Source organism: Filicampus tigris, unplaced genomic scaffold, assembly GCF_054856515.1.
Source record: "Filicampus tigris isolate MCC_2025a unplaced genomic scaffold, RoL_Ftig_1.0 HiC_scaffold_33, whole genome shotgun sequence".
NCBI lineage: Eukaryota > Metazoa > Chordata > Actinopteri > Syngnathiformes > Syngnathidae > Filicampus > Filicampus tigris.
This window is the reverse complement of record NW_028233414.1, coordinates 107,193-134,457: the sequence shown is the minus strand read 5'-3', so window position 1 is coordinate 134,457 and position 27,265 is coordinate 107,193. Positions and strand designations below refer to the sequence as shown.

At 43.1% G+C, this 27,265-nt stretch overlaps 2 protein-coding genes across 3 annotated transcripts; one reads left to right on the top strand and one right to left on the bottom strand.

Moving 5' to 3' along the window:
• Positions 1-1,545: 1,545 nt before the first annotated feature.
• LOC147125822 (major histocompatibility complex class I-related protein 1-like) lies at positions 1,546-7,798 on the bottom strand. 2 transcript variants are annotated; one of them, XM_086023250.1, is made up of 7 exons: positions 7,064-7,793; positions 6,249-6,515; positions 5,618-5,896; positions 4,930-5,241; positions 4,753-4,872; positions 4,638-4,658; positions 1,546-4,559 (listed from the first exon to the last, which is right to left on the bottom strand). In XM_086023250.1, exons 1-7 carry the CDS (start codon positions 7,128-7,130, stop codon positions 4,513-4,515), a joined length of 1,113 nt encoding a protein of 370 aa, XP_085879376.1. In that variant the 5' UTR covers positions 7,131-7,793; the 3' UTR covers positions 1,546-4,512. The 2 variants fall into 2 exon arrangements, with proteins under 2 accessions (XP_085879376.1, XP_085879375.1); XM_086023249.1 differs by having other exon boundaries at positions 1,546-4,658; positions 7,064-7,798.
• Positions 7,799-12,945: 5,147 nt separating this feature from the next.
• On the top strand, positions 12,946-24,128 carry LOC147125821 (anillin-like). The gene is made up of 8 exons (XM_086023251.1): positions 12,946-13,007; positions 13,251-13,283; positions 15,287-15,305; positions 16,018-16,130; positions 16,436-16,522; positions 16,713-16,820; positions 17,840-18,012; positions 22,875-24,128. Exons 1-8 carry the CDS (start codon positions 12,969-12,971, stop codon positions 22,987-22,989), a joined length of 687 nt encoding a protein of 228 aa, XP_085879377.1. The 5' UTR covers positions 12,946-12,968; the 3' UTR covers positions 22,990-24,128.
• The last annotated feature ends 3,137 nt before the right edge of the window (positions 24,129-27,265 follow it).

Below are 27,265 nucleotides of genomic sequence, written 5' to 3'. Positions count from 1 at the left end.
ATGTATTTGTATTAATCAGTAGAATGACATTAGTAGTGTTAAAATAAATTCATAACATTTAATTTAATAATGTAAGTAATCAAACAATAATTTATTATCAACCATAAATTCCTTAAAGGCAGGATACAGTCAATAAGCAAGAAAATTGGATGATTGTAAGTTTTATTACATGATGGGTTTCAGTCATAAAAATAATAATAAGGATTTCCTTAATAGTATAGGATATAATGTAAAATTTAAAATTAATGTTAAAGGCAAGTATAACATTGGATAAAATAATAAAAACAAGAAATAATAGTGATAACAGGCAAAGGGAATAAAAATGATTAAATAGTAGTTTTGATTTAAGTGAGCTCTCAAGAGTGATCAAGTCTTAATCGCCCCAAACCTGATAAAAATAAGGAACTATTGGGAAGTAAGAAACTCAAATGCTCGACTGGCCAATTTCTTAAGCGTGCGATATAAAGTGAATTCTATTCAGTTACCTTATTGAAGCAGTGATTTGGATATGTCCAAAAAGGAGGAGAAATAATCCTTCTTGCTTGGGAGTTAGAAAAGTGTCCCAAGAAAAATGCAAAATGATCTCCTTGTCAAAGCATCTTCTTGTAACTGCGGCAGGAGTGAAGAAAAAGGGCGTAGAGCCTTGATGACTTCCCCTACCCAGGGCTCTTTTTGGCTCACTTAATTATAGACTAACTTTAGCAAACCCCTCATTATCTAAGGATCAACAAGTACATTGTCTCCCAAGTGAATAACATGTTTGTGACAAATGGATCAACATTGTGACCGTTCAAGACAATTATTCTAAGACATACATGATAAAATAATCTGAGCACTTAACATTGTATATCCAAGCAAGCAAAATAATGGATAACATATAAATGCAATTCTTATTGCCACATTCTCTCCTATGTAGACAACAGGCTGGTTCTTGTTCCCTTTTACATCGCATGTAACATTCTTTGAGAGCCAATGCACATGGGCTATTTAATACACAAAGCACTTTCTGAGCTAGCAACATATACTGCTTCTATAAACTTGTAGCACATCTGTGCTTAGGTTATTGTGGACCAATTATATGAGCATTGACTTTGGTATGTTCATTCTTACTAGAATCTGTGCTTTTAAACCTTTTAGACCTTATATAGGGTTGTCTGAACTGGCAAGTTTATCGTAGTCAATTGAGTAATGTCGACATCTAGTATTCAAAATACGAAATTGCACATTAGGCGTTTCCCTCTTGATGGTACTAGGGCTTTAACCAACATAGATTTACATCACACATCACCCTGACGAGACGCACCACATGACAGTGTGTGTAAGCTATGCGTGTGGTTTAGGGTTGCCAACTGTGCCATATTAGCCGGGATGTCACGTATTTTGGGCTAATTTTGTTTGTCCCATACGGGACCTTAAATGTCCCGCATATTGGCTATCAACTCTTGCAAATACAGAAAAGTGCAATCTACCGATCCTGTGATATAAGATACTTTTAGTGACGCTATGGATGGCGATCGATTGTCAATAACGACGGACACAGACGGGTTGGCAGCTCAATGTCTTTTACTTGTATGATGTATACATGCTCGAACATACATTGCTGGTTCTTAAACAGTGATAGCACATGATGGCGCTCGTAATGGAGACCCTCGGTACTACACATGACAGATCCTAGATCAGATAAAGCGTCAATCTCAGAACAAGCGGCAATCACTCCACCTGTCATGTCAGGACTTCTCTCTGGCTGCGCAAAATGACAGAAGACTGCTTGAGTCAGTCAAAAGCAGCCAGAAATATCCGTGGAAAAAATACATTTGGTGAGTCGCACTCCTCTTTTACATTTCAGATTTCTTACACCCGTTTTTTGATGAAAAGAGCCAAATTGTGGTTTCATATGAGGTGACATATCGTCGCTGTCCTGTGAAAAACACTGTCCCTTTTTTCATTTTTCTTATTTTTACGTGAATTTGGTTTAAGCATTAACGTGAAAATTTGAAAATATTCAATGAATGATCCTAAATCACTTTAAGTGAAATGAAAAAAAATAAATAAATTTGAACCAGCCAGACACTCTGGGTGCTCAGCACCCCCAAAGCTCTGAACCTAAAATCGCCCCTGGGTTACATGTTCACTAGTGAATGCAGAAATCCAGACTACTTAACTATGTACATTCTATTTTGACCTTACAAGTTAACTAGAAAGGCTCAAAATGTTAACTAGTTAACTTGTAAATGCAAAGATATATACTAGTAACACTAGTTGGTCTAATTTATCCCTCACTTGTTAACTCGTGAAACATGTTTTTCCTTCTCGTAAACTAGTTGACTCCAGAGTGAGTCACTAGTTAACTAGTGACACTGACTTTCTTATCACTAGATAACAAGTGGAAGATATTTTGTCTCACTTGCCAGGCTCAATGATGAACTGGTCCAGACTTTGACTGAGCATGTTTAACAAAATTGCACACTAGCTGACACGTGCACACAACAAGTTAACTAGTGAAATAATACAATTTTCCTAGATGACATGTTTGCCAGTTACGGCACTGTACAAGTTCACTAGTTGTGCACACATGTAAAATAGTAAGCAATTTTGTTTAACTAGTACAATGTAAATGCCAGCTAGTATGCAAAAAACATTAGCTAGTGCAACAAAAATCCCTACATGTTAGATTTATGTTGAACAAGTTTTGCACAGTCACTGACTAGTGCTGCATAAACCTTAACTAGTAAAAAGAAAAGCCCTACATGTAGGAAAAATGCCAAACATGTTCAGCCAAATCTTGCACAAGTTCATTTCTGGGTCTGACCAGAGAGACAAAAAGCCTTACACTCGTTAACTAGTTGAATAAAAATCTGTGTCACTAGCTAACTAGTGACTCACTCTGGACTGAACTAGTTTACGAGAAGGAAACACGTTTCACTTGTTAACAAGTGAGGGAAAAATTAAACCAACGAGTGTTACTAGTGGATATCTTTGCATTTACAACTTAACTAGTAAACATTTTGAGCCTTACTAGTGAGCTAGTGATCAATTTTTAACCCAACAACTTAACTAGTAAGGTCAGAAAAAACTTAACTGGTTTAACCAGTGGACCTTTGGCACTTACTAGTTAACATGTGAACTGTAACATGTGACCATTAATATCTCTAATGCAACTCAAACACTTAACATGTTTAACCTGTGGACTGCATGCAAATGAAGCAGGCGGGACAAGAATTTTGATTGATCGATATTCAAATGATATGTCTTGAAGCTTTAACCCTTAAGAGCCTGGTCCTTAATACGAAGAAAAATAGTGATTGTATAAAAAACATTTCACAGCCTACTTATGAAACATCTTTCTCGCTTTCTCTCCCTCTCTATGTACTTTGGGGTGCAAAGGTAGGTATATTGTTATAAAAATGAGAAATACAATACAATACAATACTATTATAAATATGAAGTTATAAAGACGACGGATGTCCGACTTCCTGACAGCCGGTCGATCGAAGGAACCCGAGGAACGACTGCACTTTTTAACTTTTACCTACTTTTTGACTTCACCTCACGTTTTTATTTACACTCCGTTTTTACTATTCTTTTTTTACATTTTTACTTTTTGGACGTCAACTTACGGACTCGCTCCTGCCCGTGTACCGAATAGCTAGCATACCGCTAGCATACGCACATCGGCAATAGCCTAGCCTGGGGCTAGTGCAAAATGCTACCCCATCACAGCGACAACGGCGACAACTTGGACAGCTTGCTGGAAAAAGCAAACAAGACAATTGCTGACCCGAGAGAGGATGTTCTGCGCCTGTCAGAAGAACTCCGGAAAAGAGAGTCAATCGTCTCATCTTTTACGACCCGATTCCCCCAACTGTCCGCCGTCGTCATGAATCGCGTCATCTCTAGCGGGGCCCTGACGGCGACGGCAACGGCGACGGCAACGGCGACGACCGAGGCTCCCCTGATTGACATTGAGTTGGGATCCAGCTGCCTGCCCGGGGGCCATCCTGCACAACACTATTGCACGGTGCCACCTGGGTCGAGGTGGTGTCCCGCGGCAGGAGGCGCAGAGAAACACCCCCCCGACCCCAACTGGTACTGAAAAAACTATTTGCCCCACTGGCAAATGATTCTCCTGCTCCAACTACCGCGCTCCCGCGGTCAGAGACGTCTGCTGCTGCTTCCGACCCAGGCACTCATTCGGATCCCTCACCACCCACAGCGATGATCTCTGCCAGGAGTTCCGGAGTGGGTAAGTCCACTCGTGGTCCGGCCGCCCGCTCGCGCGTCGGGCTACTGAAGGACGCAGTGTCCCAATACACGAGTGGGCCGCCTCACCGCCGCCGAAAGTTTTTATAACTCAAACAAATCCCCCCCCCACTACACAAAAGCAAGCAAAAACATTTAACAGTTTCCACCAGGAAGAATAAATGCTGTTTCTGTTTTCAAAGCCAAGCGTGACGGGAAAGCGCTTGGACGGAGACGCCTCTCTCGCGTTGCGTCAGCTAACTCACTCGCGTCTCACTCGGAAGCGGGCCCGGGGGCGAGCTCCGAAGGGGCGTGGGCAGCTGCAAAGACAGCGAGAGACGAAGACCGCTTTGCAGCAAAGCTGGACATCAGAGCTTGACAGGAAGCGTTTGACTTACAAGCTGCGGTGTACTTGGATGCTAGGGAAAAAGAGGAAGAAAGTGTCCGTTTGTTTTGGTCCCAAATCGTGCACGGCGGCGGCGGCGGCGGCAGGCACACATTGGCGTGGCTCACCTGCACCCGCTCGGCTTGTGTGCCGCTTGACAAAGAGGAGCGCGAGCAGCGGCAGAGCCAGCAGAGCGAGGAGCGCCAAGGGGACAGCGACGGCCAGCGTCGTCTTCCCGACTTCTTCCTCTGGACGAGAGCCAAGAGGAAGAGGTGAGAAGGACGACATCAGGCGAGGATTCTCACCTGCGATGATGCGCGCGTTGCTCAGGATGCTCCTTCCGTCCAGCTTGGTGACCATGTCGTCCTTGACGCCCGACAGCTGGAAGACGCATTCGTAGCGGCCCTCGTCCTCGGCCGCCAGCTGCGCTTTCAGGTGGGCCGTCGTCTGGAAGGTTCCGTCGTGGTTGGGGAGGGTCTCTCCCATCTCCACGTCCTCGTGGAGCTCCTCGCCGTCCTTCCTCCAGAAAAGGGCGGCTCTGGAGGGGTAGAACCCGCTGGCGTGGCAGGTGATGGCAGAGGACGGCGTCTTCTGCAGCAGGGACACCGCCGGGAGCTCTGCGCGGGGAGAGGCGGCCACAATGTGCCAGAGGACCAACGGCGAGAGAACGAATGATGGAGAGGACGTGTGAGATTAGAAAACATGACCAGAATGTGTGACAGGACAAAAGATGGAAAGAATGACAGATGGACAAAAAGTGTCAGGGAATGACCAAGAGAGAGAAAGTGTGAGAGGACCAAAGCAAAGCAAGTGTGAGAGGAGAATGATGGAGCGCAGGTGTGAGAGCGCAAAAGAAAAAAGTGAAAAGGGAACGAGCGTGAGATGATTGAAGATGGAATGTGTGGGAGGAGAAAGATGGAGACAATGTGTGAGGGGAAGGCAGCGATGCAGCTTGCAATGGCCGCCGTGTTGCTCCAGGGGGCGTGCTGCTACCTGTTCTCATCAGGACGTCCCTCCCATTGCTCACGTACTTCTTCAAGTAAGAAGGACAAATCTCGGTATAGTAATGCTTCCTGTATTGAAGAGCGAAGTCCCGTTGGTCCCAATGGAGTTTGGTGGGGAAAGCTTGCGGGTGGACTGCGATCCATCTCAGCGTCTGCAAGTCAAACGACAGGAAGTCTTCTCCGTCGTAACTGATGTGAATCCAACCGTCCACCTCGTCAGTCTCATCGTCCCATTCGCAGCCGTACATCCTCTGGACCGTGTGAACACCTGACACAATCACACACACACACACGCACGCACGCACGCACGCACGCACACACGCACGCACACACACACACCCCCACACACACACACACACCCCCACACACACACACGCGCGCACACACACACACACACACGCACACAAACACACACACACACGTTGAAGTGACGGCGTGTGCTGAGATAAGGTTGCGGGTGTTTGTTTTTTCGCAGCGTAATCTTTTTTTCAGATTTGAAAAATTTGATGAAGACAAAAAATGCTGGAAACGTCTCCCTTATGACCTCAGGTCACGCTTGCAAAAAAGTGTCTGAGCACATGAAATGTCTTTTTCTCGTCGAAAGTTGAAGGGAAACAAACCTCCAGTTTGGTTGAAGCTCTCTTTCCACTTTTCAATTCTGACTTTGCCACCCTGCTCATTACCAATATTGATCTTTGTGTTTCTCTCCCAGTAGTGCGGATCCTCGGCTGTGATTTTGTTCATCCAGTCCTGTTTGGCTTCGTATTTCCTGCTCTTGCTGTCGTAGTGCGTAATCGGAACGTCGTCAACATAACCAACACTCAAGAACTCTGGAAAGTTTGGAATCTGAGAGGAGGCTGTGTGAAAATACTTGAGCGAGTGAATCACTGAAAGAGAAAACAAAAACATTTTGTTTGTTTGATGTCCAAAAATCTTGCGCTCTTCATATCTGAAATGATTCTGTCTCGAGCTGAAACAACTCTCGACACCTTTATTTTGAAAGCAATGATTATGATTGAGTATATTTTGCCTTTGCCTTCATAAATGTGCTTTTTAAACATTTACAATTTCGACTTCCTTATTAAATAGATTCTACATATATTTTGTATGTCAAAAGCGATGATACGAGATGAACTCTGATGACCACATTCTCCGATTCTGGCAAGTGTGGAATATCGGAGATGACGCAGTTCGGAAATGAAGCACTAAATAAATCCAAAAAACAAAAACATGTTGTCTATTGGATGCCCAAGAAATCCCAACTATTCTAATTGGACATAATTGTGTGTCAAATTGAAACATTTCAAAACTTCCTCCAGGAAACAATGATTTCAAACGGCAAAACTGTGTCCTGAGCAGTTGCAAGTGTTGCTTCCTTCGGTCAAGTCAAGCTGTGAAAAACAAGCTGATCGCGAGAGTCAAGTTGTGCACTTACCAGGCGTCACGCTGTGCATTTGCACCGCCACCACAAACACTCCAAACAAGTTCACCATCTTCCACATCTTCCGCTCCGTTCAGTCCAACCACAGCAAACTGAAAGAAGTCGCCCACCACCTCAGCTCGTGACACGGCAGCCTGGCGTGACGTCACCTGCGCGTCGCGTCGCGTCGTCTTGTTCTGTGGCTCAAATGAAGTCGAGTGTGCGTAAAACGAGATGAGAAGAAGCACAGGTGTGGGTTTTTTTTTTGCTTGCTTGCTTGCTTGTGCTGAAACGGCGACGCTTTCCTTCCTGCTGGTGGGAGACGTAAGAAGCAAGCGCTTGGTCCTTTCGGGGAAATCACGTGACCGGAGACGAGTTGACGTCCACGCCTCTTTCAGTGCCAATAAACGCACCCCATTGCATTACGAGTGGCATAAAAAAAGGAGTTTTAGCTGTGTTAAAGCAAACGTAATAAAACTCCCCACGGGTGTTATTTCCGAGGCCAACTTTGCAAAATAAACAGTTTGCTCTTTTGGCTGCGGCCACGAGAGAGCCATGAAAACGACAACGTTTGAATTCAACCAAGCCCTGATTCTTCTGCCGACTACGAAAGGCTGGAAACAGACTTCTTTTCCTGGCGATATTTTGCCAAATGAGGTGGCGAAAAGAGTGCGAACTGTGGCCCTGCAGTGTCCACGTCCAATTTGACAGACAGCCCGTGAAGAGAAAAGCGATTGGTCGACAATTTGACGCGTCCGAACGCTGTAAAGGGAAAGTGAAAGTGAAAGTGAAAGTGAACGTTTCCCGGCGCGAGGCGCACAATGCGCCAGCGAGGAGAACAGCTTGGACTGACATTCGTGCACTGAAAAAAATCAAGGTTGAATTGGCTCCATTTTATTTCCTCAAGTGGTTGCACAAAATCAAAACATTTCGAGAGATTTTCACACAATGTTCAACACTGCCCTCTGCTGTAATGCACAATATCACGTCCAACATAAACTACGTGCGAAATAAAGGTCACCAATTGAAATATCATCCATCCGTCCGTCCGTCCGTCCGTCCGTCCAGGATCTATACTGCTTTATGCTCACGAGGGTCGCGGGGGTGCTGGGGCCGATCCCAGCTGTCTTCGGGCAGTAGGCCGGGTACACCCTGAACTGGTTGCCAGCCAATCGCCGGGCAAATTGCAATGGCATGTCAAAGAAAATATACCACATCAGGTGCTACATTAGGTTCGATCAAAGCAGCGTTCATTGCTCGGTTACGCAGTAATGTCAATCAGACGATGCCTATTGCACTTTCGAGTATTCACAGACCGGTTACGCTAAATCACATTAAGTTGAAATATGTTTTCATACGTGTTTTTGTTGTCGGAGAAGTTACAGACCTTTGTTACGACAAATGCTGCCATTGGCACTTTTTGACATTTGTGTTGACACACGTAAACGGGGTTGCCTGTGTGTGTGTGTGAAATAGAAATCTTTGCTCTTCCTTGAGTCATGCAATTGTTTTCAAAAGGCTACCAGTGTCTCGGATTAACTTTCAAATGTAAGCCATTGTAGCGATGCGTCGGAATCGAGTCGTGGGGCTCTGAATCGGATCGGATCGTGAGCTACCCGTAGATTCCCACCCCGAGTCCCGGCCGTCGCAAGTCCGATTTTGATTACAGTTTTGAGGCATCCATTTGCGTTGACCAACTTTTGTGTTCGATATCTGTCTGCATATCCACTTTTTGTGAATCGTTCTGCTAAGTGGTGTGCGGTGAACTTTTTCCCGACGTGAAAGATGCGCCTTGGCTCAGTGAAGGTCGAGAAGCAGCGCTTGACCGAAATATGACACAGTTGCCAGCCACACGAAGCATTCTCTTCTTTTTCGACTGCAGCTAGTTCGTTCATCGTAAAAGAATAACACTCCGGACAAAGTTGGCCAATCTTCTCAACTCCAGAGAGCCGGTCCAAGAAGTGCCACATCTGACAGCAGTGATGTGCCAGATGACAATCATAGATGACCATACAGGTACGTTGCTAGTTGCTCACTTTATTTTTAACATTTACTGACTAATGTTGATGAATTAGTTAGTAGTTGTAGGGATGTAAGTTCCGATTCCTTTCCGATTTCCAGTTTCCGATTTCCAGTTTCCGATGTTCAGTTTCCGATTTTCAGCTTCCGATTTTCAGTTTCCGATTTTCCATTCGATCTCTTACAAATTGCTACCATGCTTGTTTCCCTGCACTAGTGTGGTTCTGCAGTAGAGATGGACCGATATGCTTTTTTCGGGGCCGATACCGATTAGTAGTAGTCAAGGAGGCCGATGACCGATATTAGGAGCCGATATTCATTTTCGGTAAAAAGGAAAAGATTGGCGTCAAAATCTAAAAACAAATGAAAACTCTTTCAGCTGTGTTGAAACGTCTTTAAGCATATGTTTATGGAACCATTTTTCAGATTCGCATACTGTGGATTTCTTACATTATTATTACAACAAGTCATTGTTGACAAGACACAGAACATTGTTGCTCTGAAATTCTCACAAAGAGTTCACGGAGCAGGCTCCATGTAGTTTTCCACAGTAAATGAAGTTCTCCCAAATTTCTAAATGGCAAATGTTACCCTTTGGCGTATCTTTGTTTTGATTTCAACTTAGTTTTAAATGTGCTCATGATTGATTTATTATTTATCGGCCCATCCCTATTCTGCAGCCATCCACAAACAATGACACGCAATGATGTTTGGCGCAAGCGCATCATTTGATCCACGCATTCAAAATGTGCTCTGCATCTGGAATGAAAAAAAAAACGTTCGGAGCATCCTTTTCTCGATACATTTGAGCGATTGATCGAAAATCCCTTTAAAATCGATTCGCTCCGATTAATCGGAGCGAATCGATTTTAAAGGGATTTTCGATGAATGCTTACATCTCTACTAAGTTGGCATTGGAACCAGTCCCGTGTCCTCTTTTGCAGCGGGAATCCAAGCCGCTTTCAAGCTCGGACTCCCATGTTGATGTGTCGGATGTCAGGCTGCCCCCCCCCCCCCATTCTTTCAGTTTTGACCTGACATACTCGATTCCCCCGACAGCCGATAGATTTTGTCAACCGTTCCGCCCCTAACATGTGCCGTGTACGTGTCTGCGCTAGTGCTAAGGGGGTGATGGTGAAAAGAGATGTTTGCCACAGAGCGGAGGAAGTCCGAGGCTCCAGCTTGTTTAGCGTCAAACAAAAGTTGAAGGTTTGAAATGAAATGGCTGAAAATATTCTTTGGAATTGACGAGCAAAGCAAATACCACCGTGGCTCTACTTACTCCGCCAATGAGATGAACCTGCAGCAAAGCGTCATCCACCAGGCCGGCCAGGCTCTCAACCGTTGCACGGATGAAGAACGTGGGAAAGGTTCCCAAGTGGAGGCCGAGGCCGAGAGAGTCTTGCTGCTAGCAAGTGAGTCCGTGTTTTCATTTTCGGAAAGGCACCGTCATGATATGCAGGCCACTGGGTGGCACTCTGCCCGCATAGATTGCCAAAGGTAGCATTCCAGGCCACTAGATGTCACTGCGACATGTTCATCTATGCCCGGTACGTTTAGGGGGGAACGGAGAATAAACAGTTGAGCGCGGAGCATCCAGCCGTTGTGTCGTGTCCACTCATTAGGCTAGGTATGTGTGTCTTTTGATAGGTGTTGCTGTACAGGGCTCCGAGTTCGAGTCGTCTCGATGCGAATGGATTCATGGGTTGTTTGGTTTTTTTGGGGTCGATTAATCGTTGCATCCCGAGCATTTGCTGTAAAATGTTCCATTTTAGGGCTACCGTTTTCTTTTTTCTAAAAAATTGCTTTAGTCTGTTGACCATTCATTCGCTTAATTGTTCAAAAACGGGGCATTGCTGCAACATTCACAAGCGAATCAGGATTCTGTCACTATTGTGATCTGTAACATCAGAAAATAGAGGTGAAGTGCGGGTGGTTGTTTTCCCCAAGTAAAAGCAGCTGTTTGCAAATGTCCTATACGGATTCAACACCAAAATAATCACTAGTCACGTTTACATTCCCTGCTTGTTCAATCAATCAGTCAATCACATTTTATTTATACAGCACTTTTCATGCGTAAAAATGCAACTCAAAGTGCTGCAAAACATCCGAAGCAAAACATTAAACGGAAAAAAAAAAAAATCCGTTCACGTCCTCCCTCCCAACAAACCCAAGACAGATATCCACTACTACATCAGCACTCATTCACACACACCCACACAAAGTGCACAACCTGATCAAATGTGTTCAAAAGACATGACAAGGCACAGAGAAACCATATGGGGAAAGGGTACCCAAGGGGAGCCCACGGCCACAGGGGCGCCACCACCATAGAGAGAGCCCAGCCCGGATTAGACGGGCCGACCCCACACAAAGCGTAGAGGCCGCCGGCCGCCCGGACCCAAGGAGTCCCTGCGATGACAGCCCCCGCGGGAAGGGCAGCCACCCCTCCCTCAAGGCGGAGGCCCCCCCCCATGAGGAAACACTGGAGCTAAAAGCTGACAACGGCAGAGAGCAACAAAACGAAAAGACAGAACAGTAGTATAGTCCAAGAACTCAAATCAGTAAGATAAGATCAAAATAATCTTCAATCAAAAGAAAAGATGAATGATTTAAAGGTTGTTCAAAGCCAAACTAAAAAGGTGTGTCTTGAGCTTCCTCTTAAAGACATCCACAGTCCCTGCGGACCCGACGCCCTCTGGCAGGCTATTCCAAAACGCCTGGCGAGGCTGCACTCAGCCATTTTGCTCCTCACCCTTGGAATAGATAAAAGGCCGGCGCCAGAGGACCTCAGGATCCGCCAGGGTTGCTACGATAAAAGCAAATGGGATAAATAAGATGGCCCAAGACCATGAACACATTTATACACTCATAAAAGTACCTTAAAATCGATCCCGAAACACACGGGGAGCCAACGCAGCAATTTCAAAACTGGCGTAATGTGCCCCCGCCCCCTGGTTCTCGTCAGCACCCGAGCGGCTGAATCCGGCAGTAGTTGCAATGGTGAAATGCTCTTTTTGGGGAGGCCAGAGAGCAGGGCATTACAGTAATCTAAACGACAGGAAATAAACGCATGCGTCAGCACTTCCGTGTTAGCCTGGGAGACAAACGGGCGGACTCTGGCGATATTCTCAAGGTGATGAAAACCAATCTTGGTTACATTTTTAACATGAGGAATGAAACTGAGCTCAGAGTCAAAGATGACGCCAAGGTTCTTCACTCAATGTGAGGGATTAAAGACTTGTAGTTTGGCACAACATGTTGCTACACTGAAGGCGCTCAACTTTTAAATTCAGTCTTGTCCGTATACCGTTCAAATAAATTGAAAAAATAAAAACAAACAAAACAACCAAACAAAAAATAAGTGGTTAAAAATCTACGACGTTGCGGAGGCACGAGAGGTATAACTGCAAACTATATTGACTTCAAATGTCACGTCAAATCTTATTTTTGGGGGAAAGTCCATGACATTGACCTTTTTAGAGAGGTGCGCCATAGGGCTGAAGGATAATGGAAAAGAATGTCATTGGGAGGTTTTTGTTGTTGTTTTCTATTGGTAAAAATTGCGATTGCAATAAGAGTTTTCTTCCGACGGCCTTTTCAAATGTGTTTTTTTCAACAATATATACATATATATGTATATATATATACGTATATATATATATATATATATGTATATATATATATATACATATATATATGTATATGTTATAATATCAGATATGTTGTGCATTATGCGTCATAGAATGCTGAGGTAAAAACTTCCAAGGCATGTCAATCGAAATCAAGCCTTATAACGGCGGCGGCAATTAATCGTTCGGCCCTTAGCGCTCCGCAATGTTTCTGCGAGTTGGACCAACCGTTCTTTGACTTTTGACCTCCTCAGATTCAAAAGCGTGAAATGAGTCGTGACAAGAAGAAGAAACCCGGCAAGTCAAAGGTACGTGCACTTTGGGGGCCGGAATATTACCAGCAAGTCAGAATTGGCGTCATGGATGTTTGTCCGAGTACGTTTGTGGATGCCAGCATGAACAATTATGAAAGCATTTCAGCTTTTGTGGGTGGCCTACGTACCAGTTTACACTGCCAGAACAGAAACGGAGCTGATGTTTTTCTTGAGAAAGGCCAAAATTGTTGCGATTTTTGACAAAATAGTAATAGTGCCAAATGTTTTCAATTTCAGGCCATCACCCCAAAGAGATTTCTGGCTATCACGGTAAGGTTTGGAAACTGAAAGCATCTTCGTCTTTAATCTTCAGCGGATTCTCTTTCTTCTTTTCCCACTATTAGCAAGTCTGGAGATTCTCGATCGACTGTATAGTAGGGATGTCCCGATACCATCATATCGCGCACGATCATTATCACAATGTTGTGGAGAGCTTGGCGACACATTAAGAAGAAGCTCACGATACTGTCTGAAAGCTCATGACATTGTTAAAAAAAGGAGCTCATATGAAGGGGAGAAGAAAAAAAAAAAATCACAATATTCCCTTTTTGTACATAATAACAGCATTCGCAAAGAAATAGGCTTGGCTCGGCTCCGCAGCGCAAAGTATCCTGGTCCGTGTAGTTCGCAACGCTGTGTTCGGCTGAAGCGGGCCGACGGAGATGTTGAAAAATATTGGCCGGTCTGACTGATTGGTGGCAACTTTGACTTTTTTACTGCACTCCAAAAACACTTGGGCTAAAAATAAGACCGTTTTGGGTCAGAAATGCACCGATCCACTACTTCAGTCCGCATGAAATGTGATGGGTCAAAGTGGGCCAATTCGTGGATTGGTCCGCCTTTGAGCCCAAATGCTGTTATTTTTAACCCGCCTCTTTTTGGGATGTGTGAGCCTTCACACAATATTGCAATACATATCAAACTGTGACATCAATGCTGCGATAAAACCAAACCATGAGCTTTTGGTCGCGATATTGCCCACATTGCGACATCCCCGACTGTGCAGCGTTTACCAGAGCTGGGCATTCCGCCCACGTGACGCACCGGTCCGCCACTTTTTTAGGCGATTCACAAACGACGGTTCGGAAATGTTTGAGGAATAGTCGGAAGCCCCCCTTTTTTTCCCGTCTGTGTCATCGTCTAGTTTCACGTGTTGCGTTGCCGCCGCAGAGTAGCGTCAATCGTGCCGCGTCGAACAATATCAATGGCTCTGGCTGGAGGCGGGCGTAACATTAGCTGTACAACTTTCCGGTTTGGCAACACGGACGATGGATCGGAGGGATGTAACGATTCACTCAAGCCCCGATTCCATTCGATTTTCAGTTCCCCATTTTCGATTCGATTTTTTTAAAAATGGCTTCCATGCTTGTCTCTGTGCGCCAGTGTGGTGCTGCAGCCGTCCGCAAACGCAGTACGCAATGATGTTTGGCGCCAAAGCATCGTTTGACCTACACATTCAAAATGTGCTATGCATCTGGAATGAAAAAACGTCTCGAGACGTCATTTTCTCGATGAATTTAATCAACTCCATTTTCGATGAGTCGAAAATGAAAAAAAACGTTTCCAGACCTCATTTTCTCGATGAATTTAATCAACTCCATTTTCGATGGGTCGAAAATGAAAAAAACCTTTCAAGCCCTCGTTTTCTCGATGAATTTAATCAAGTCGATTTTCGATGGGTCGAAAATGCAAAAAAACGGTAAGACGTCATTTTCTCGATGGATTTAATCAACTCGATTTTCGATGAGTCGAAAATGAAAAAAAACGCTAAGACGTCATTTTCTCAATGGATTTAATCAACTCGATTTTCGATGAGTCGAAAATGAAAAAAACGTTTCCTGACATCATTTTCTCGATGAATTTAATCAACTCGACTTTTTGATTAATCGAATCGATGAATGGGGGGCGAATCCATTTTAAATCAATTTTTTATTAATCGTTACATCCCCAATGGATTGTAATAAAAATGTGAATTGTCTGGTACGACACATAACTCCTGGAATTGTGATGTTGAAAAATGACAGCTTAATGAAGAAGAAAAAACGGGAACTCATTGTTTATGAATCAAGCGACCTCCAGGAAGTTGTCAATATTTTGTACCCGTGTTTATTCTACGTTTTTTTTTTGGGGGGGGGGGGGGACGTCTTTTTCATGCCTCGCTCAGTGTGCATTTGTGTGGCGGTCACTTGTACATTGTCTCTGTCCTCACTTTGTGTTGCAGAATGTTGCATTTTCTTTTAATCGGCCGGCTCATGTTTCCCTTTGTTTTTCAGAAAAGTGGTCAACCACCAGGTATGTTCAAAATGATTCTCATACAAATGGTAAAGACCTGTCATCATCAGAATGGAAAATTTGATGCTTGTGAATCAACATTCATCTCTTTGAATAAATATGTCTTCATTCTAGGGCTGTCAAAGCGAAAGCGTTAACGATGGAGATGACTCTAAATTCGATCGCGCATTCAAGAAAATGAACTGCGTTTTATTCACTTCCTTCTGGCAGCTTCCCTCTGCTCAGTGCGCAGCCAAACTTGGAGGAGAATCAGTGATGCAAAGGCGCAGTTTGACTTTAAAAAGTTGCTCGACGGCTCATTGGAGAAATGCCAAATAATTTGCGCACTTTGCAAAGCCAAATTCAAATGCTGTACGTCTTTGGTGCATCGTTCAACGGTTGTATTTTACAGGACAGGAATCGTATTCAAAGGTCAAAGAAAGCTCTTAGAACAGTCTGTGTCAAAACATACCTTTATATTTTTTCCACATTCATTCCAAGATTTTACTCAAGTCAATATCGGTTCCAAGCTCGGTAAAAATGGTCGTAGAAAAATGTGATTAATCGCAATCAACTCTGGACAATTTTGGAGATTTGTTGACTGAGCTCGTTTATTCATATTTTGAACACATTCTACTAAAACCATTTAAATGCTTTGTTTCGATTCTGTACTTTTGCTGGTGTTGAAAGTGTTCCTGGAATGAGGATTGAAATTGTAACTCTTTCCTCCAAGTTCTTGCAAGTCCAGGTGGCCCAGGCGCCGTTCGTACCAGCAACTTTGTCCGGGTTGGCCATCGCAAGCTCACTCTTTCTTCGATTGGGGAACACAAGTTTCCTTTGGAGAAGGTAAATGTTTTGTCTGATTCGTCACTTTGAGCCGGAGGTTATTCATTTTGTGCTTGGTTTCGAGTAGGGCTGCAACTACCGATTTGTTTCTTTTAGAGAAGTACACCGCCGCAGTTTCAAATCGCTATTTTCGCTTCAAAATTCACATTTTGCGCCTCATCGATACATATTGAACAGCAAAACTGAGACGACCATCAACAGTAGTGATTGTGTGGCGGGAGTCCTTCTCACGTTCGATCCAGTTTTGGAGTATATTGCCACACTTTTCATTGTTTGTCACCACGTTCATTTGCTCCGGCCAAAAGGTCCCGTTCGTGTGTCCTCTGGAGGGTCACATCTACCTCAGGATGCTGTGCCAAGTCGGCTCAAAGGTGGAAGAAAAAGGTTTTCTGGTGAGTGGAGGTCTGCCCTGCCATCGAGCGGTCCAGATTGGCCCCGAGTCTGCTGGGATAGGCCCCAGTTTACCCTTGACACTTAATGTGGATAGGCTGGATAGAAAATGATGAATGAGTGCAAGACCGAGTAATGTTGGTTTGCTTGTACTGTTTTCTACTCATTGTGCTAATCGAATGCTTCTTCTAGACCATGTTTGAGGATGTTAGCGGTTTTGGGGCCTGGCACCGAAGATGGTGCGTCTTATCGGGATATTGTATCTCCTATTGGACTTACCCCGATGATGAAAAGAGAAAGGTAAAAAAGTTTGGTAATTATTCGGGCCCAAGCAGCGTTCGCTGTTCGCTTTACGGATGCGTTTCTTTCTGTGAAATCACTCTCCAAAATGAGTCACATTTTGGAAGGCCTAAACATGAACGACAACTCACTAAACCTGGCACAAACATTGGGCTGGGCAAAAAACAAACAAACAAACAAAAACAACCTTTTTAAAGTTGTCACAATTGGGTTTGAAAAAATGGAGCCCTGTCGCGGTTTGTTCGTTTTACCCAAGTCTATGAAAATCGGGAGGCACCCCGATATACAAAAAGGTCTTGGTAGCCATACCCTAAAATGTACAGCAAGTGAGCTACGATGCGAGTGTTGGCGTGTCAACTCGGGTGTCTCATTGAATTCACTGCCAGACATTTTTAGACCCTCTTTGACCCTAACATTTGGGAAAAAAAAGATAAATAAGTTCCTGGGACTGAATGACTGTGAAAAGCCGAATCCATACGTCAATGGCAGTGAATGAGTTGAAGCTCGGATGAGTGAAAGGAAAGTTTAAGTGCTCTAGTAGGTCAGAATATTTGCCAAGTTCCTGATATTTAAAGGGGACACTTGGGCGGGCTGAACTGAACGTTGGCTACAGCAGAGCTTTTTGCCGGTCCGTCCTGGGGAGCCTTCCATCCGCGTCCCTCCGCAATTCTTCATGAAAAGGATCGTCCTCTGTCCTCGTCCTTTTAAAGCGCCTCCGTCCTTACATTCCGTCTGCTGTGCTCTGAATGCACCTTAGTTTAACCATTGCGCCTCGCTGAGTGTTTTTTCTCCTCAAACATTTGTAGAGCATTTTCAAACTTTTGGCAATGCTCTCCAAATGGGTTATGGAAGCAGGAGGGAGACATTGCCCATACATTGGCAGAATCCAATAGGCCAGCCGTGTCAGAGGGGTCACACCTTGACAAAGGCCAATAACGTGGTCGCATGCTTGAATGCTTGGACATTTCATGATTGCGTTTCCTCTCCTGAGTCTCTCTCTCTCGCTCTCTTTTTCACAGAAACCCATCGGCCATATCAATCTAGCCAACTGCATCAGTGACAGGGTGGAACCAGCCAAGCGAGAGTTTTGTGCCAGACCACACACACTCGAACTCGTCACCGTCAGACCACAAAGAGAAAACGACAAAGAGACACTCGTTAGTCAATGCAAGAACTCCATGTGTGTTACCAAGTGAGTACCGATGGTCATCCATCCATCCATTATCGATACCGCTGATCCTCACAAGGGTCGCGGGGCGTGCTGGAGCCTACCGATGATCATTCATACTGTAAATGGCAATAAAGTTGCACAAAGACGTACGTTTTCGGCTAGGTTCGCACCGCAGGCAAACGCGACCCAGATCGGATTTTTGGGCCCATGTGCGGCGTGTCTGATTATTATTATTATTTTTTTGAACGGCTCGATTACGATTTTTTCTTTTTCTTTTTTTTTTTTGGAACGGCACGATTACGATTTTTTGGGGATTTTTTTTATTTTCCCCAAATCCAATCTGGGTCCTTTTCATATGTTCTCCTAAATCGGATACGTATCCAATTTTTTGGACCCATATGCGACCGCGGTCTGGACGGCCAGGTCGCATATGTCCGACACGGACGTCATCCGGAGCCCAACATGCGCTCGGCGCAGGCAGAGGGAAAGTGCTGGGATCGAATCTGCAAAGTTGTTTTGACTAACACTATTGACTTTATATTTGACTTGAATTTAATCCCCCTTGAAACATGAAGCGGGCATTCATGGTGATGGTAGTCATTCAGCCACGGTTGGCATCGATTCATTTTTTACGCGCGGCTACCACGTGACATCATCGTTAGCGATGTCTCCGTGAAATGGGATAGTAAAGCCTCACCTCATAAATTTCCCCAAATACTGTAATTATTTCTACCTCCTACTTAATCGCTTCACTAGGGATGTAACGATTAGTCGAAAAGCAATTTGAAATGGATTTGCCTCGATTAATCGAGGCAAATCCATTTGGACTACAAATTGATTCATTTTATCTCGGAAATGATGCCTTTCCACGTTTTTTCGTTCCCGACGCATTTTGAACGTGTCCATCGTATTGTACGCCAAACGTAATGGCGTATTGCGTTGGTGGATGGATGGCTGCAGTGCCACACTAGTGCACAGACACAAGCATGCTAGCAATTTTTAAAACATCGAATCGAAAATCGGGAACTGAAAATCGAATCTGATCGGGGCTCGAGTGAATCGTTACATCCCTACGCTTCACTTTGGAAATGCCCCGACAATTCGTGATGAGTGACGTCGTCTCTTCGTGTGCGCATGCGGGTTTGGCGACACGCGTATTCATACAGCGGACAAGACCGAGGTCGCCTTTCTAACGTGATATGAACGCTTACACAAAGAATCTGATTTTTTGTTTTTGTTTTTTTTTTCCTAAATGAGCACCTGCGGCGCGAACCTCGCCGAAAGGGCCCAGCAGTAGAATGCTGCATTAGGGCCACACCGGGAAAAAAAATACGCAGTACCGCGTACAATTGCAATACTATATATATCAATCAATCAATCAATCACATTTTATTTATATAGCACTTTTCATACATAAAAATGCAACTCAAAGTGCTTTAAAACATTCAAAGCAAAACATAGAATTATCTTCAATCAAAAGAAAAGATAAATTATTTAAAAGTTGTTGAAAGCCAAACTAAAAAGGTGTGTCTTGAGCTTCCTCTTAAAAATATCAACAGTCTCTGCAGACCTGACATCCTCTGGCAGGCTATTCCAAAGGTGAGGACCAAAACGGCTGAATGCAGCCTCGCCATGCATTTTGGTCCTCACCCTTGGAATAAATAAAAGGCCGGCGCCAGAGGACCTCAGGATCCGCGAGGGCTGGTATGATAAAAGCAAATCAGATAAATAAGATGGCCCAAGACCATTAACACATTTATAAACTAGTAAAAGTACTTTAAAATCGATCCTGAAACACACAGGGAGCCAATGCAGCAATTTCAAAACTGGCGTAATGTGCTCCCGCCCTCTGGTTCTCGTCAGCACCCGAGCGGCTGAATTCTGCAGTAGTTGCAGTGGTGAAATGCTCTTTTTCGGGAGGCCAGAGAGCAGGGCATTACAGTAATCTAAACGACAGGAAATAAAGGCATGCATCAGCACTTCCGTGTTAGCCTGAGAGAGAAACGGGCGGACTCTGGCGATATTCTTAAGGTGATAAAAACCAATCTTGGTTACATTTTTAATATGAGGAATAAAACTGAGCTCAGAGTCAAAAATGACGCCAAGGTTCTTCACACAGTGTGAGGGATTAAAAATGTGTAGTTTTGGTAAAAGCTTCTCTCTCTGACCTTCGGGACCGATAACTAAAACCTCAGTCTTGTCCTGATTGAGCTGTAGGAAATTATCTGCCATCCATGACTTGATATCTAAAATGCAATTTAAAAGGGTATCAATGGGTCCTGTGTCATCAGGAGACACGGCAATATACAGCTGCGTGTCATCAGCATAGCTGTGAAAGCTGATGCCGTGTCCCCTGATGACATCCCCGAGGGGAAGCATATAAAGATTAAAAAGTAGGGGGCCTAAAATCGAACCTTGAGGAACCCCACATTTAATTTCATGAGTTTTAGAGGAACAAGTATCCATACTTACAAAGAAATATCGGTCTGTGAGATAGGAATAAAACCAGTCAAAAACAGTACCAGAGATGCCCACTAGATTTTTAAGTCTATTTAATAAAATTTGGTGATCTACTGTATCAAAAGCAGCGCTTAGATCCAGTAGCACCAAGACTGTGAGTTTTCTCACGTCTGCAGTGCACCTAATATCATTTAAGATCCTTAAAAGAGCAGTCTCCGTACTGTGGTTCATCCTAAAACCAGATTGATATTTCTCCAAAATATTATTTGTATTTAAAAAATGATTCAACTGGATGAAAACCAGTTTTTCTAAAATCTTACTTAAAAACGGTAAGTTGGATACGGGTCTGTAGTTATTAAAAACGCTCGGGTCAGAACCGCTCTTCTTCAGAAGGGGCTTCACCACCGCCGTTTTAAAGGCAGCGGGGAAGACGCCTGTCTGAAGAGAGCAATTGACTATATTTAAAATTTGTTCTTCAAAAAATCCATAAAATGTCTTAAAAAGAAATGTGGGAATTGGATCCAAAAGGCAGGTTGTTGGGTTTACCTGGGAGAAAACTCGAACAAGTGTCCTTGCATCAACCAGGGCAAAACTTTCCAGTGTTTCCTCATGTAAATATGATTGTCCGGGTTTATTAAAACTTGTGTTTTGACGGGCTAAAAGACTGGATCTTATGTCATCGATTTTACTTCTGAAGTGGTCTGCAAAGTCCTCACAGAGAGCATCTGTTGGTCTCTGTGGGGACTTATTAAAATCAGAACTAGTTAAAAGTTCAAAGGTGGAGAAGAGAACCCCGGGGTTGTTTTTATTGACTGTAATGAGGTTTGAGAAATAGGAAGATCTTGCCAGTTTTACTGTTTTATTGTAGGATTTCAGTTGTTTGCATAAAATTTCATAGTGTACTGTAAGTTTACTTTTTCTCCACCTCCTCTCTGCACTCCTGCATTTTCTCTTTGATATTTTGATAGCATTGTTTCTCCACGGGGGTACAGTCTTTGTTTTTGTTGTTTTAATTAAAAGTGGAGCTACTGAATCAAATGATGATTTAAGATGTAGGTTAAAATTGTCAACAATAAGATCACAGGGTGCAGGTAAAATGTCAGCAGGAGTGCTTTTTAAGATCTCGATAAAATTTGCAGCCACCTCAGAAGATAGGTCGCGTTTCTTCACTGTTCTGACCGGGACTGCTAGATGGTTAAAACTGGCGATGTTAAAATAGACACAGTAGTGGTCTGACACTGCCAAGTCAACAACAGAGGACACACCAGCAGACAAGCCATAGGTTATAACCAAATCCAGGGTGTGTCCTCTGTTGTGAGTTGGCTGCAAGACGTGCTGTTTAAAATCCAAGCAGTTTAAAAGGTTTGAAAAATCTCTGGATAGTGGGTCCGAGATGTTGTCCATGTGTATATTAAAATCGCCAGTTATTAATATCCTGTTATAACTGGAATATAAAATGGATCAGAATTCTGAAAATTCTGTAATAAAAGAAGTGGAATGATGGGGAGGTCTATAGACGGTAATGCAGAGAATAGGGGGACTGCTAAAAACAAAGGCATGGTGTTCAAACGATAAATAGCTGCTAAAAATGATCTCCTTTGATAAAAGAGTATTAATAAAAATTGATGCAGTCCCGCCTCCTCTTTTGCCATCCCTTGTAGAAAATAAAAAGTTAAAATTCGGTGGGCAAGCCTCGTTGAGAGCAACTGGAGCATCTGTACCAAGCCATGTCTCAGACAAAAGTATACCATGTAAATTATTGTCTAAAATCAGGTCGTTTATGATAAAAGTTTTGTTTAAAAGGGAGCGCACGTTCAGCACGGCCAGATTAATTATTGTGCTGGACGTGCGCTCATGGTGGTACGAATGAGCAGTATTAACATATACTAGATTACCACTGTTAAAACCACGTTGTTTGTGTGTGCAAGGGAAGCGTCTGCCGGTGATGGTTTCAATGGGAAAGTTGTCCGATAGTGGTAATGATAATGAGGGCCTGCAGGGGGAGCTAGTGAGGGTGGGGGTCCAAAAGAGTCAGTTCCGAAATAACCAATAAAGGTGGTAAGAATAGGTGGGCATTTGACTCAAATTTGCCGGCCCGTTTATCGCCATCCGTCTGCAGCCTGGGCATCCCTCCGCCATCCGTCAAGCCGGATCAGATAGTAATCGCCTATTGGCCGGTCCGAATTCCTCCCCTTTTAGGACCCAGTAGCTGTCAAAAACAATGGACGAGCAGGGCGGAAACAAAGGCAGACTAAGTAAACCGGCACAAAAACGGGGGCATACGAAAACTGTTAACAAAGGAAATCAATCAAACATTCACGTTGGTTATACGCAACAGCGTCAGTGTGGGCAGTTTCACTGAATGTACAAAACGATGTGTTCCTCCCATGGACTGACTGCTTGTTGTCTTTGTTCTTATGTAGAAACTGGCTGAGCGCAGACACAAAGGAGGACAGGAATTTGTGGCAGTTGAAGCTGAACCAGATTTTGGTGGATTTGCGCATGTGGCAGCCAGGTGCCTGTTCCAAGCCTCTGTAAACCACCCAAAAACGACAGAATGTACCACAACAATCGGGCCCAATTTCTGTGGGCCTGCCACTTTTGGCAACGCAATGAATTGCTGACTCATTCACTGCCCAAAACGTCTTTTCACAGTCCGGACTGTGTTCAATCCCAGGAATGTATTTCTGCTTTTTTTGTTTGTTTGTTGTTTTTTCCCTCCTCTTTCAAACGTTAGGGTACAAGAGGCTCTGAGAACGTCTGGCAGTTTAAGTGCAGTGAAATTCTTTGAGAGTCTCTCTCTCTCTCTCTCTCTCTCTCTCTCTCTCATATATTATTATGGCGAAATTTCTAGTCCAGAGGCCACCACAGAGGCACCGCATGAGTAGCCCGCGTTGTGGCCTGTTCTGAATTTGGCTCAGCAGTCATGGGACATTGGGAATTTCTACAAATTATGTTGACGTGATCGTTTGGAAATGTCAACACTGGTAGAGATTCCTAAAAATGAAGTGTTGCATCTTATCGTGAGAAATCATTTGCATGGCTTCACCAAATGAATATCATTAATTACGCTGGCAAACAGCACATTTTTAATCAGAGATGGCTTTGCGTCCCTAATTTATTTTTTTATGCTGATTTAAAAATGCTTTTCCTTTTTTTTCCCCCCATAGCACATCACATTTTTGAGAGGTTTGACTTTTGTTTGACCTACAAAAGCGGATTTCACCATGCTTTATAATTTTATCGCAAAGACTTTTCAGGAAAAATATTCCACCCGTTGCTGAACCGAACCCTGGGGCTTTGGAATTCATCCAAATTCAATTGCAATCACGATTATTACACTCCACGATTACAAAATTGGCATACTCGTACAAAAGGATTCTTAAGACGCATTTATATCCAGCACATTGTTTGTTTACGCAAAGAAATCATGCTTGAATTTATGCATTTGCACCTTTTTTTTTTTTTATTTTCTAATAGCTAATTTGCTCAATTTTGTGTGCTCCAAAGGGAACTTGCATAGTGTTTCAAAGAAATCTATGTGTTCTTATATTTTTTCACATGAAAACATTTTCTTTCATTTTTGTACCAAAAACAATGCATGATCGTTTGAACAATCGTGATTTAAATGAGTGCCAAAATAATTGTGATTAAAAAAAAAAACGTCATCATCGAGCTGCCCTACCTAACTCTTAAAGAGCACGTCGACACCCCCCCCCGCCCCCCCCCCCCACACACACACACAAAATCCCAAAATTATTTGCAAGAATATGTTCTGTGTTGCCCGGTCTGCTTCGGTAGCTAGAGGGCTAACTGGATATTTCTTGACGCCTCATCGTGCGGTGAAATGCTGTGGCTAGAATAGGAGAGATGCACGTTGAGCTGCTGTTGTCATCGCAGAAGGAACATTTATTATTGCTCTTCAGGGCATACTTCAGGTTTCAATAACAGAATAAAAATCAAAATTCCAGTCTTGTTGTACAAAGCATTGCTGTAACCTGAGTCCCAAATATATATTAAGTCTAATAAAATTAAATTCAATAAAACAAAGCCTCTCTGTAAAGTTTCTTCATAACTATTTCCACATAAAATAACGTCAAGCAAACATTTTTGCTATTTCACATTTGAAAATTCAACAAATGAATTACATTTTTAACGCGTTACGAACCCACTGGAAATGTATTTTTTAGTACAACTGATTGTTTTACATCCTGTTGTTTGATCATCGGTACAAAATAATTGCATTTATCAAAGAAATACATTTATTTGTACCCTTTCTCCAACAACAGTCTCACCAAAAAAAGTGCAATACTCCTTAACCGACGCTTCTCCCCCACTAAAGCTTTCTACAATGCGTCCATAGCTCAATGTACAAAATGACTACATGAAAATATTACCAGTCGTGGCATTAAACCTTATGCTTCTATCTGCTATAAAAATGGACCAGGAAATAAACATGCATGAGGAAATATTCCCGAAGTGCAAGTCAATTAATTTCAACAGACAGTTTAGTAGTTTCTTCATTTCCCACTCACTACTCCACGGGCCGAGGCCGCTGGCTTTAGCATGGTTAGCATCAGCTTATGCTCACATTTACACACTTGCGCCTAAAAACGATCTTTATCACCACTCGTACGAACGTAAAGTGCTCAACACTAATGTTTTAACGCCGTTGTAGACTGATTTCTATGACTTGTGAGTGTATTGACTAACCTGTGGCAAGAATAGGAGGGACACACGTTGAGCCGCTGTTGTCATCGCAGAAGGAGCATTTACTATTCCTCGCGGCATAGAGTAGCGGCAGTGCCGCTGCACCTCCTAGTGGATGGCTGTGGATTAGCTGCCTAGAAATGAGTGAGAAACTATAGAATTTAAACTAGGGAAAACAAATACAAATAACAAAATAAATTGTAGGGGTCTCTGTTTTTAAACATCTGATTTCAACTCTCTACATATGCAGCTCCACCAGACTAAAAATGGCATTCTGGTTAATGTTGCGTTTGTGCAATATGAGCGAAGCAGCAAAATGCACCCGTTTTTTTAGCCATCGCAGGGGGCGGCCATTTTGTCACTGAAAATGACAACCAATCGCGGCTCACGAGCAGTTGTGTTGTCACTTTCAGTCGACAGCAACTGACAAAATAGCCACCCCCTGAAATGGATAAATATGGGTGCATTTTGCTGCATAACGCCTATTCCACAAACGCAATATGAACCAGAATGCCATTTTTAGTCTAGTGGAGCTGCCAAAACATATTCTTGTAAAAGAAAAAAAGCATTTTTTTTTTTTTCAAATTCTGCTTTAATTTATGTGACTAATATTACCATATGTGTTATTACTGTTGTTATTGTTATTCAAAGCTGATGAAGAAAATGAGGGCAGATTTTGAATCAGCGCCCACCCCCCCAAAATCATCTGGAACAATTGACTTGCGTTTCTGATTTCTGAAAAAAAAAAGGTAAACATTTGCTGACCATCAATAATAACATATTCACATTAAGGGAACATATGAGCACATTTCTTATTTCAGAAGTGTGTATAAAACTGGCGGGCCTTGGCCAGAAGTTTCCAAAAGCTGGGTGACCCCTGAACTCGGTTATTTTGAATGAAGCCTACAACGGAAATAGTTCATGTCCGTTCATTGTATGGCACTCAGGGCCCAGCATTATTTGTCTGTCTGTCTGTTTTTTTTTTTTGTTTTTTTTTTTTAACAATTCTTGCTGTCAATATGAACTCGTGTGATAAAACGATTCCCAAAAGTGCTACGGTGAGGTTGGTGTAAAGTACAATTTCCTGATGCATGATGGCTCAAAGCAATACTACAATATAGTCAGAGCTGCCAAACGTCACAGATGGTCCGTATTATGTTGTGGAAATGATTGATGCTAACTCATTGGGACCGTAACAAAACAAAAAAAACAAGACATTTAACTTTGCGCTGATTTTGTCCAGGCTTAAACGATCGAATCCAATCTCTAAACAATGTTATTTGGTTGTTGACAAAATAGAGTGCTGCTGAGTTTGAATTTTGACTTTTCAGATCTGAGTGATCAAATTTAATAGACTCGCTTTCTTTTATTACAGTTGGAAACAGAATCGGTAAAGGCCGATGCCTCCATAGCCACCAATCTTTCTGACGCACGCTGGAATCTCAAATATTTTGATTCAGGCTGCAGGTACATGCACCATTACATAAATACGTGACGACAACAAAGACGGAAGCCATCATGTATTGACTATTATGCTTAGAGCGTTATGATTGTGTTGTGCAATTGAACCGTGTGAATAATTCTTTTTATCTTGTTGCATAACCTGCTGCAATAATCGTCTTGGGGTAAGGCTCTTGATTCTGAAAGCATCTTTGATTCTGAAAAATTGCAAAGTTGTACTTTGTCAGCTTTAAATGTTTCCTAAAGTGTTTTTATTTCACCGCTTTTCAGTTCTCTGCACAGGTTTTAAACATGTACTCGTTTGCAATGTTTGTGTTAAGGACGTTTTTTGTCCACTCTCAGGTGAGGGAGCTCTGTTTCACACTGCAACGCTACCGATTTGGCATAAAACGTATTTGAGAGTTTCCATCGTCAGACTTGAAATTGGCTTTTAAAGCGGCCTTTGTTGCCATTTGAAACCGCTCTCATTTCAAAATCTATGCAAAGAATGTTTGATTACTGAAAAAGTGAACAATTTCTCATGTTAAATAGTAATATTGTACAGCAAATATGGATTGTACTCTTGAGCTTTGAAAAGAATATGAGGCCAGCCGTTGGAAAGTGTTGTGTGTAACAGACTTGTACGTTGACTTTTCTACTATGT

Coding starts and splice junctions, on each gene's coding strand:
- LOC147125822 (XM_086023249.1), bottom strand. CDS start 7,130: ATGTGGAAGATGGTGAACTTGTTTGGAGTGTTTGTGGTGGCGGTGCAA. Junction 5,897..6,248: donor GAGCTTCAACCAAACTGGAG/GTTTGTTTCCCT, acceptor TGATTGTGTCAG/GTGTTCACACGGTCCAGAGG. Junction 4,659..4,752: donor CACAAGCCGAGCGGGTGCAG/GTGAGCCACGCC, acceptor CTTTTTCCCTAG/CATCCAAGTACACCGCAGCT.
- LOC147125821 (XM_086023251.1), top strand. CDS start 12,969: ATGAGTCGTGACAAGAAGAAGAAACCCGGCAAGTCAAAG. Junction 16,131..16,435: donor ACAAGTTTCCTTTGGAGAAG/GTAAATGTTTTG, acceptor TCCGGCCAAAAG/GTCCCGTTCGTGTGTCCTCT. Junction 16,523..16,712: donor TGGAAGAAAAAGGTTTTCTG/GTGAGTGGAGGT, acceptor TGCTTCTTCTAG/ACCATGTTTGAGGATGTTAG.